Below are 10489 nucleotides of genomic sequence, written 5' to 3'. Positions count from 1 at the left end.
CACCCCTTCAGCATATAGAGATGCATTAGTAGCCCTAGTACTCCATCCACACCCTCTCGTTTGTACACCACCATTGAGTCCCCTATGGTCGTGTTGTCATACTTGTACATTTTATTCTCACTCCACATTTTTCTCTTGATGACTGGAGGAACATCATTGTACTACTTGTTTGTCTTTGTCTCCACATTTTTCTCTTGATGACCGGAGGAACATCATTGTACTACTTGTTTGTCTTTGTCTCATAGGCCAATTTTGGCCTTTTGCAGACGTCTCTCTCTCTCTCTCTCTCTCTCTCTCTCTCTCTCTCTCTCTCTCTCTCTCTCTCTCTCTCTCTCTCGGCAGCAGATATGTTGTCTCACTTTACCATACCACCATGCCCCATTGGGGCGGATCATACATATCTATCCCTCACTTTTAGGAGCTTACTGGAGACCCACCCACCCATCATACAACCACCACGCACTATTTTCCACTTCACTCAGGACCTAGCCAATGTGTATGACTATCATGTTCATGATCGACTATTTGCGTTAGACCCATCGGCACCCATGGCTATGCTCACCTCCCAGCTCTCACATGTACTGCACTCCGCAGCCGCGAGGAGTTTCCCATACCACATACAGACACGACAGCCACCTACATCTAGGAGCATGCCTCGGAACCGATGGTATGATGATGAGTGCAAAAACCTTTACCGCAGTCTCCGAGTGCAGAGGGCTCGCGAGGAGATCACCCAAAGACAGGCAGGCAGGAGGATGCACTCTCACCCGCTGTAAGCGGCGAGCTTATGAGGCTCAGTATTGGGACACATATCACATGCTCATGAGCACACGAGCAGAGATGCTGCTGCTGCTTGGAGGAGACTCAGAGAGCCCCGTCCTCCCACACCTATTACCGATCCTCAGACCTGGCAGACATATGCAGAGAGACTCTATGATGTGCCTGCACAGCCCCCTATACCACAACCCACAGAGCCATGCCCCACAGTCTCCACCTTCTTCACCCCACCTATGGTTAGGAGGGCCATATGCCGACTCCAACATGGACGGGCGACAGATCATACAGGATTACAGGGAGAGCATCTCATCTATGCTATTGATACTGATTGATCAGGCCACGGCACGGAGACAACGGCTCTATTGTTGCTTTGTGGATTTCCGCAAGGCATTTGATACTGCACCCAGAGAGCGCCTCTTTCGGCGACTACTACAGACACTAGGCATACTCTCAGACATGATGTGCGGCATATACAGGCTATATGAGCAGGTCTTTGGGAGAGTCCCATGCCCAGGAGGCTTGTCCGACACAGTTGCTAGCACCATTGGTGTGAAGCAGGGGTGCCCGCTCTCCCCCACGCTCTTTGGGCTCTATATTGATGAGGTGGTCGACTACATCACACAGGGAGGAGGCTCTGGGGTTGAGCTATCAGGTATTACTGTCCATGTTATGTTTATGCTGATGACATCGTCTTGGTATCCGACACGCAGGTTGGGCTTCAAAGACACCTTGTGGCTCTTGATGACTTCTGCGCACAGCAGGGTCTCACAGTGAACCTTGGGAAAACCAAGGTTATGACCTTCCACACCTCACCCGTAGTCAAGAGCCACACTACTCTCACATTAGCAGGAGGGCGGGTCGAGGTGGTGAGCTCTTATGTTTACCTTGGCATCAGATTTACTAGCTCAGCTGGACGCTTCTCCATGGCTCAGGCAGTCCAAGACAGAGTAACCCGGGGGTATGCAGCTCTTGTTGGCCTTGAGCGTCAGTGTCATCAGGCCGCACGAAGGGGTGGCTCTTTGATACATTAGTGACACCAGCCTTGATGTATGCAGCAGCGGTTTGGGCACCAAGGCTTGCAGCCTCCACATGGGTACAGCTGGAGAGACCACAGATCCTGATGCTCTCAAGGATGATACGCAGCAAACCATCCGTCCCGCACGACATTGTTCGAGCTGAGTTTGTTGCACCACCTATGGCAGTGGAGGCATTGTTCCAGACGATCTCCTTTATATACAAGATGAGGGAGATGCCCACGGAGAGATTGTCCCGCCGAGCTTTTGAGGCATCCAGACAATTGGCCGAGGCTGGACACACTGGATCTTGGTATGCACAGATGCTACAGTGGTTCTCACATCATGGGATAGACATTGAGCGGTTGCCACGTTTTCAGTATGATCAGTCTACTCCACGGGGTTACCTCTCTCAATGAGAAGAACAGAGTGATGAGACAGGACATATGGCAGCACTACATACAAGCAGGGTTAGTTCCGTACGTCGTACGACTGAAATCGTACGTACCTGCCGTACGGTACAGTACCGTACGGATTCGTACGATACCGTACGATTTTATTTTTTTTTTGGTGGTGTTGTTGTTGTTGTTGTTGTTGTTGTTGTTGTTGTTGTTGTTGTTGCGTGGAGCAATTTCAGTCTTCTAGAGAGCCATTCATCGCCCTTTGCAGCCTATAGGAAGCTGTTTGTCAGGAGCGTGTGCACTTGCCATTGCCATATTAGGCAAGCGATCATATTGCCTGATGAGGAGGAGGAGGCAATCTTCATGGAGCTCTATAGTGAGCTTCCATTGCCCCCTCATAATGATACCCCACTGCCTAGAGAGCCCTTGTTTGATGATGATGGCAACCTACTTAGCGAGAATGATCCCCAGAGTGTCTCGTCCACCTTCGAAGAGTCCTCTTCAGAGAACTCTCTTGATGGACACTCTAGTAGTGATCATGTTGATGATCATGCAGATGTTGGTGATGATGTAGACTTTTGATATGTTATAGCTCTCTAGGCATTGGGCATCTATCTCCTTCTAGCCCATCGATGATGTATTGTAGTATGTAGTATCATGTATGTACGCATGTTGGCGGTCGCCCATGCCATGAGTTTTTAGCCTATCCTTTTATAGCAATTTTGTACTCTAACGGCATGATGACATTATGTTCATGGTTCTACTATTTTGTAACTTCTTGTCTACAATTTTTAAGTTTAGGAAGTATTTTTTTTTAAAACGTACTAATATCGTACCGTACCTCAAAAAATTTTAAGGTACCAATTAGTACCGTATTTTATCGTACCGTACCGTATCGTACCTTTCGTACTAACTAACCATGCATACAAGAGTCATGGACAGCACCAGAGAGCCCACTACCTTCATCATCATCGAGTTTGTGCTAGAAGTGCAAGAAGACCATCATCAACACCATCATCAACTTTACAAACTGGAGCGGCGCAAAGCTCAGCCGCCCATAGCCACCAGCATTGCCTCCTTGGTGTTTGCTTTTTCGAGAAGCTTCTTGAGGATTTTCTTGAAGATTGGATATTGAGTTCACTTGGACATCTTTGTAGTTTGGGAGTTGATTCAAACTTTGGACTTGGACTTGGACTTGGACTTGGACTTGGATTTGGACTACATATGAACCAAAAGTGGAGCCAATACATCCCTTGCATGTGAGAAGTGCTCAGCAATCAGCCCATCATGGTCCTTCGCTCTCCCATTCTGCATCTTGCCGATAGCATCTCTCACCATGCTGGGACTTGGACTTGGACTTGAATTTGGACTTGGATTTGGATAGTGGATCTGGTACTAGCCCGGTGAGAGATTCTTGTGAGTCATTCCGTGGTGTGCTTGGCATCAGAGATCTCGTGCCTTGACACCGACTTCGACTTGGGCTTCTATATCGGCATATTTGTTTACTTTTGGATTCATTATTGTATTGATCATGGGCAATGTGCCCATGGATTGTTCTTGAATAAATTCTTGAAAGGGAGGGGGGCTTGTTCCCAGCTCAGTGTGGTGTATTGTGCAAAGATCCCTAAAACCTTCTCTCTCCCCTCTCTCTCTCTATATCTTTATCTCTTGGACACGTGGTTGAATTTGTCACAGCACGCCCCGCTGGGATTTCAGTTACACTTATTAATAAAATTACATTAAGGGTCCTTCATATAGGCACTAGACCTAGCCTCAAAGTGAGTACACTAAAGTGTATTCGCACTTACCTTACACTTAATTAAGAGACTGTTCACATGCCCATAAATATAACACTTACGTATGCACTACGATGTCCCCTCAAGGAGACTCACAAGTGGAGATGCATCATAAACCCTACATCCAACACTAGCTACATTCAATTGGATGATGAATCATATCTTTCAGGGACACATGAAGTTTACAAGCACCTTTTTCGACGACATCTTGGTGTTTTTCAAGAATGAAGAGAAGCATAAAGCTCATATGGCCATTGTCTTTGAAAAGTGAGTTCTTTCTTTCAGAGATTCATTATTTGGGCCATATTGTGTCAAATGATGGAATTGGCATGGATCCTGCAAAGACCCACCAATTCAAGGTTAGCCAGAGCCCAAGACCCACCCATTCAAGGTTAGCCAGAGCCCAAGTCAGTACACGAAGTACGAAGCTTTCTTGGCTTGTGCTCGCATTACCGAAGGATTATCAAGCATTTTTGTGCAAATTGCCTTTGCTTTGCATGACTTGACAAAGAAGAGGGTTGTGTTCAAATGGACTACACGTGAAACATAAGCTTTTTAGAAGCTCAAAGATTCCTGATTTGCATAAACCTTTCCGTGTTGAGTGTGACACGAGTGGGTAATATGCTGCTGAACGTATCTGATTAATGACTTCCGTAGAAGCACACTCAAGGAGAAGGACAAACTCCATATTATGCTTCAACAGAGAAGACACAGGCTTGCTGAAAATCTGCAGTAAAGTGTTCTTGCTTAAGTGCTATCATTACACTTGTTGGGTATTACATAGTGTTTAGTACTTCTTGTACTTTCTGTCCTTCAAAAACAGCAGCAAGAGGCTTTTGCAAGGGCTGGATATTAGGGTATTCAACAAAGGAGAGGAGGAGACGAGAAAAACGATGAAGAAGTCTATCTTTATATAGGCGATGAGTAAGCTTCATAGGAGGCAAGTCGACCAAGAGAGGGACACCTGTAGAGGCTATGTAGGCTGTGGCCTGCCCATGCTCTTTCCCACCCATAAGGGCCCACGACTGCAGCAGGCGACTCCATTTCCCTCTTTGCAAGGATGATGCGCTGCAGTTCATGTGCACGGTTTCCTTCTTCAAAGTTGACAACAAGTGGCAGGTTCTCCATCGAAAGAATTAATTCGTCATTTTCATGAAGTCAGGCTGCATGCTTTTACACCTTATAACCTTAACACCAAGGATATAAACCACTTATGCCATATGTAAGGGGTGGTTCCCATGCCTAACACAAAAGTCCCAAATTGTGGTCCTTTTACACAACTAACATGCTATATACGTACATACCAAACCTTAAGATAGCTCTAGAATAGTCTATGGAGCAACCTTGAATGCACTTAACAGAATAGTCAAAAGATAAGCCAATGGTGCATCTTGTTGGAATTTTTTTAAGCAGGGAAGGAAAACATTTGCATAACATTTCTTGCATAAAATTTCTACAAAAAGCAAACATACATGGAAATGATGAAAAAACATAATGAAAAACCTATGATGCAATTTAACCTATGCAATGGCGAAGCAAATAGAGAAACAGTTTAAAAATGCATCACACAACATACATCCAATAAGCCATCTGGAAAGGGTGGGATGATGCGAAATACTGTAGTTCGATTGTCCAGCTTGTATCGTAATGGGCCCCATTGTGAAGATCCCGCAAATCCTGTGCCTGTAATACCTGGCCATGGGGAATGACCCCTCGAGCCCCTCGGAGATGGCTGGGTTATGATTCCAGAAGATGTCTGTGCCAAACCAAGGGGCACTTTTAATGGATCTTTCACTAGACCTGAAGCTGGCTGATCAGTCAACAGTAAACCCTTCTCAACTGTGGCTGGCGGAACAGAACTCTGTTTGTGAGCATCATTGAGTGCTGCTTCCAACCTCTCTGAAGTTAACTGCTTGTTGCTGGGCTGATCCTCTTTCATCTCTGCCTTCAAGGCACTGCTCAGAGGGTTGCAGGATTGGTCCCCTTCAAGCTCTGCTGCTACTCCACTGCTCTGTAAAATCAAAGAAAAGAAAAAGAAAGCATGTAAAAAAGACAGCCTATCCACCACTTTTACTAGTCATGCCTATGTTAGCTCCCTCACATCATAAACGCTTTTCTACTCTCACTAGGGCACCCACATACAATGACACCCCAGTGCTGCCCTGTGAATCTAACCAAGACAGGATTTACCTGTTTGGAAAGCCGTTCCAATTTGCGACGGAAGTCATCCCGCTTCTGAGCCAGCTCTTCTTGCTTTCTTCGTAACTCCTCTTTCATATGCTCGAGTTCTTCTTGCTTCTTTTGTGACACAGTTGATGAAGATGGTTGAATATTTGCACCTACTGATTTTACAGCACTTTTAAGTGCACTGTACTCAGAAGCAGTTGACACAGCACCAGCCTGTCTTTTCCCGGCCAGTTCTTGTGCACCTCCAGTCCTAGTACCCATACTGCGCCCACTGGATTGTAAAACAGTGTTACCTTCAGCAGAAGCGACGTGTACGCTGTCTCTTTTGGCCCAAGATAATCGAATAAAACGGTTTCCCATCACTGCTTCAGGTGACATAAGCGCTGCTTCTGCATCCTCACATCGTGAAAACTGTACAAACGCTCTGTCACCCTGGGATGGAATACGAATGTCCATGATTTCTCCAAACTTCTGGAAATGATTTCTCAACAGTTCTTTCCTGTTGTTGTTGCTTGGGATGCAACCCACATACAATGTTCTGTGTGCTCTCTCATTCCCAGATGCCATGCTCCGTCCATGTGTTTTCTCAGTAAGACGAAGCCCCACCTCTCCCTCTGAAGTACTGTTCACGCCAGCCTTCACATTTGAGCTTCTTATTATTTTTTCATCCCGTTCATCGAGATTATTCGCCCCTTTTCCTGGCATACTTTGAGGTTCATAATCTTCCTCAAGTTCTCTTTTAGGAACTTTTGAATGCTCAAAAGAAAGGTTAGCAGACCGAGTAATGCTTTCAGCTTTGATATCACCTCGATCAACACGCCCGATGCGATTCCAAACTGACTGCCCCGGTGTCAAACCTTGAGGTCCGGCACTAGTTGAAGACCTTTCAAACTTTTCGTCATCGGGCCTTTGTCCTCTGCGGCGTTCAGGAGCTGCACTTTCCTGTTCATTGTCCTCCAGACCTTTCCTGAGCCTTCTTATTCCATCAGCTACAGCAGCAGGCTGCTCTTTATTCCACAAAGGCTGGTCTGGATCATACAAATCAGGTTCAGCACTTGCACTATTAGTTAAATTCCCTTTAGAAAGGCTAGCTTCATCCAAGCTTGGCATGTTTGTCTCTCGCATGGCTATGTTTGAAAGTCCAGGATTGGATGAATATGGAGCGAAAGAGGAAGTGGAAATTGACACAGAACCCAGTGCTATACCACGCCCACTTGGGAGTGCCACCGGCAGATTGAACTTAGAAAGACTCTGTACGGAAGCAACAGATTTTAAGGTTAAGAACTCTTTACTTGAAAGTCAAACGAAAGCAGCAATACTTATAACAACATTACTGCATCTAAACACAGCACTTCTCAGAAAACCTAAGTGAAGGCATAGTATGAACCTGGACATCTTCAACAACTATCCTGTTGGCACCGTGCTCCATAGGGCACAAATCACCCCTGAGACAATATCCACGCTCCTCAAAATCTGGACACCTCGCACGCGCTAAGGTAATTCCCATTCCGATATTCACACCCACCCCCAAAGCAGCACTTATTGGAACCCCTCTAGAGCCCTGCATCCCTGGATTCAGAGGCAATGCTTGATCCACAGCACCATTTGTCATGCCTGCAAAATGACCATACCCTGCCCAAGGAGAAAGTGGAGTATTTCCTCGACTCGAACTTGATCTGACAGAATACAGGTTTAGAGGAGGGCCTGGTGGAATTATGGGTAGATTGAAATCAGAACCATCTAAAGGTGCAGTTCTCTGCTCACGAGAACCCCATAATGCTGTAGTTGCTCCTCTACCTCGCCCTAAGACTCCTCGAGACAAACCATTCTGATGTTCAAACCTAGACCCAAGGCCATCACCGCGAAACATTGAAGCTCCTCTTGACACACCACGGTGATTAACTTCCCCACCAAGCTTTGAAGGAGCCCCATAAACATAATCACGACTTGAACGCCTCTTTGGTGGCCCATCTTTTTCCATATAGATAACGTTAGAACCCCTGTGAATTTCTGCTGTGGGGTGATTACTATCATACATTGGTTGGCTGTTGATTGCAGGTCTGTTGCGCTTTCTGAGCGGTTCATCCTGGATATCTCTGTCAAGAGAGCGAGATCTGCTAACACGCCTCCTGTGCTTGTGGTTCTTATCATCATCTTCATCATCAGTACCCTCTTCCTCATGATCACTGAACATACTTGTGTTTGCATTAGAAAACTTTTCAGATTGTAAAGAAGTCCTTGGTTCTGTGTTGTCTCCACTGAGCATGACTTTAGCCACCAGTGTAGCTGCCAGTGTAGCTGCCAATGAGGTTGCATCATCTGCTACCTTGGTCTCGCGTTCATCCTGAAGCATTGCTATAGTACCATCTTCAAGAGCATGAAAAAGATTTACAACAAAAGCCTTTGATTCTGTAAAATTACAAACAACGTAATCTCGTAAGCTACATAGAGGAACACCAATGGTCTTGAAAACAGAATACACTGACCCTTAGCTGTTTTCGCCTTACAGTTTGACAAATGTTTAGGTGCACATAAACAGGTATGACATAGCTTAAGCTGCCTATCGTATGCAGACAAACACATGCATGTCATTCTACAAATACCCAATCATATGCCACAACCCACTATACACACCATCATTCGCATAATCGATTACATGTGCAAAAGCGCTAGACACAGTAGAAAGCTGCACAGAAATATGATAATCAGACTTGAAATAAGTTCTTGTCCACAACCACCCTTTCTAAGAACACTCGTACTCAAGATCCCCAGGAAAGGCCTAGATGTCCCCATAACACCTAAGCCATCTTGAAAACATGCTGATTAAAAACTGGACACATTTTCTTGAGAAAAAAGGCACATTTACACATGAAATCTTCTTGACATTGGTATCTATATGTAGTTACACACGACCTTTGCATACCATATTCAAGCAAGCGAAATGGGTGATCAATGCATGACTTTATATCCATGTGTAACTCCAAAAACCTTCTTTTTAAACCCCCCCAAAACAAAACAAAAAAACCAAAAACAAAGAAAAGGGGCTTCTACACAACATGAAAGAGTGGCTGCATACCATCTCCAAGAAAGTCAAATAATTTATCAATGCATAGCGTCTGCAATTCTTTCTTCGGCTTGTTGTTCTTCAGCAAAGCGGTCACATAGTTTGCAAGTAGGTTAGGGTCGGCCTCGGTCCTGTGTGCGCCCCAAAAAAACCATATTAAGCAGCCTGTGGACGGCATGGCATCTTGCAATTGGAAAACCAAACAAAAAAAAGCTGAAAACCAATATGCAGCATGGAAAGAAATCTCAGCCGTTCAACCGTTGATGGACGGCAAGCAGTTAACAGAGATCGACGGTCCTCCCCGCGCAACAAGTCCGTCCGCTTACCCCGAGAAAAACAAGCGTTCTTTAGGGTTACTTACAAGGGCTGCAGATTTTTAATGAGGTAGGAGGTCAGAGCGGCATCATCAATCTTCATGTTGTTCACCATTGCGCAACCGGCTGAAGCTGTTCTGAGAGGCAAGAAGCCTGCTCTAACCCATTGCTCAACGCCGCAAGAGGACGGGGCGATCGGAGAGGGCTTTTCTTGTCATTTACGGCAGGCGGAAGTGCAAAGAACGGCGAGAAATCATCTGCAGGGAGCGAGGGCCTGCAAGGGCTATGGTGAGGCACAGCAAAGAGGATGGGAGGGGGTGCGAGGGAGGAGGGGGGAGGGGGGGTAGGGCTCAAGATGCTGATTTGCAGGCTGAAGCAAAGAGGATATCAGGATGGTCGGGGGACAAGAGAGAGGGAGGAAAAGATGAAGATGATGGGGATGCCATAGACGACAACACAGACAGACACAGTTCAAAAGCGTCGATCTCGGATGAGGATGGCGATGAACATGGAGGGGGTCACTGGAGAGACCCGAAAAGAAAACACACTGTGTCACGAAGATGAACCTTAATACCACACACACTCTAGGAGCCCATCTTTGTTGTCCATTTCCACCAGTTAGGTCCACCCCTCATGGAGGATATCCCTATGTCCCTAAAGAGTACATGAAATAGAGAAAATAAAACTGTAGGAGGACAAAAATAGTCTATGGGACCTTTCATACCAGCCAAATCTATAGTCAAATAGGCACAAGTCCGAGATGCATGTCAAAAGCTTGAGGCTTAGTGAGAGTTCTATTGATCCATGAGGTACTCTCAGTAATCAAAAATGATGGCAATCGATGGTGGGCAGGTGGGTTCTTTTGTTGATTTGTAGAAGCTACTATAAGTTATTACATCCTTAGGGAAGCTCAAAGAGTCGCAACCTGATGGTCAAG

At 45.8% G+C, this 10489-nt stretch overlaps 1 protein-coding gene across 5 annotated transcripts in view; it reads right to left on the bottom strand.

Moving 5' to 3' along the window:
* Nucleotides 1-10187, bottom strand: part of LOC147621032 (zinc finger CCCH domain-containing protein 27-like) — a 49721-nt gene extending 39534 nt beyond the window's left edge. For all 5 annotated transcript variants that reach the window (XR_015270035.1, XR_015270036.1, XM_086825284.1 and 2 more), the window contains exons 1-5: nt 9600-10187; nt 9251-9369; nt 7562-8583; nt 6178-7425; nt 5564-5998 (exon numbers count right to left, since the gene is read on the bottom strand). Coding sequence is in view for 3 of the 5 variants with exons in the window: in XM_086825284.1 (XP_086681410.1) it covers nt 5564-5998; nt 6178-7425; nt 7562-8583; nt 9251-9369; nt 9600-9667 (2892 nt within the window). In the remaining 2 variants the exon portion in view is untranslated. The remainder of the gene's footprint in view (nt 1-5563; nt 5999-6177; nt 7426-7561; nt 8584-9250; nt 9370-9599) is intronic.
* Between the last annotated feature and the right edge of the window lie 302 nt (nt 10188-10489).

The sequence above is a fragment of the Cibotium barometz genome, chromosome 31, assembly GCF_041138505.1.
Source record: "Cibotium barometz isolate CiBa-2024 chromosome 31, ASM4113850v1, whole genome shotgun sequence".
NCBI classification, from domain to species: Eukaryota; Viridiplantae; Streptophyta; class Polypodiopsida; order Cyatheales; family Cibotiaceae; genus Cibotium; species Cibotium barometz.
The sequence above is the reverse complement of the archived record's forward strand: the minus strand, read 5'-3'. Positions and strand labels throughout refer to the sequence as shown.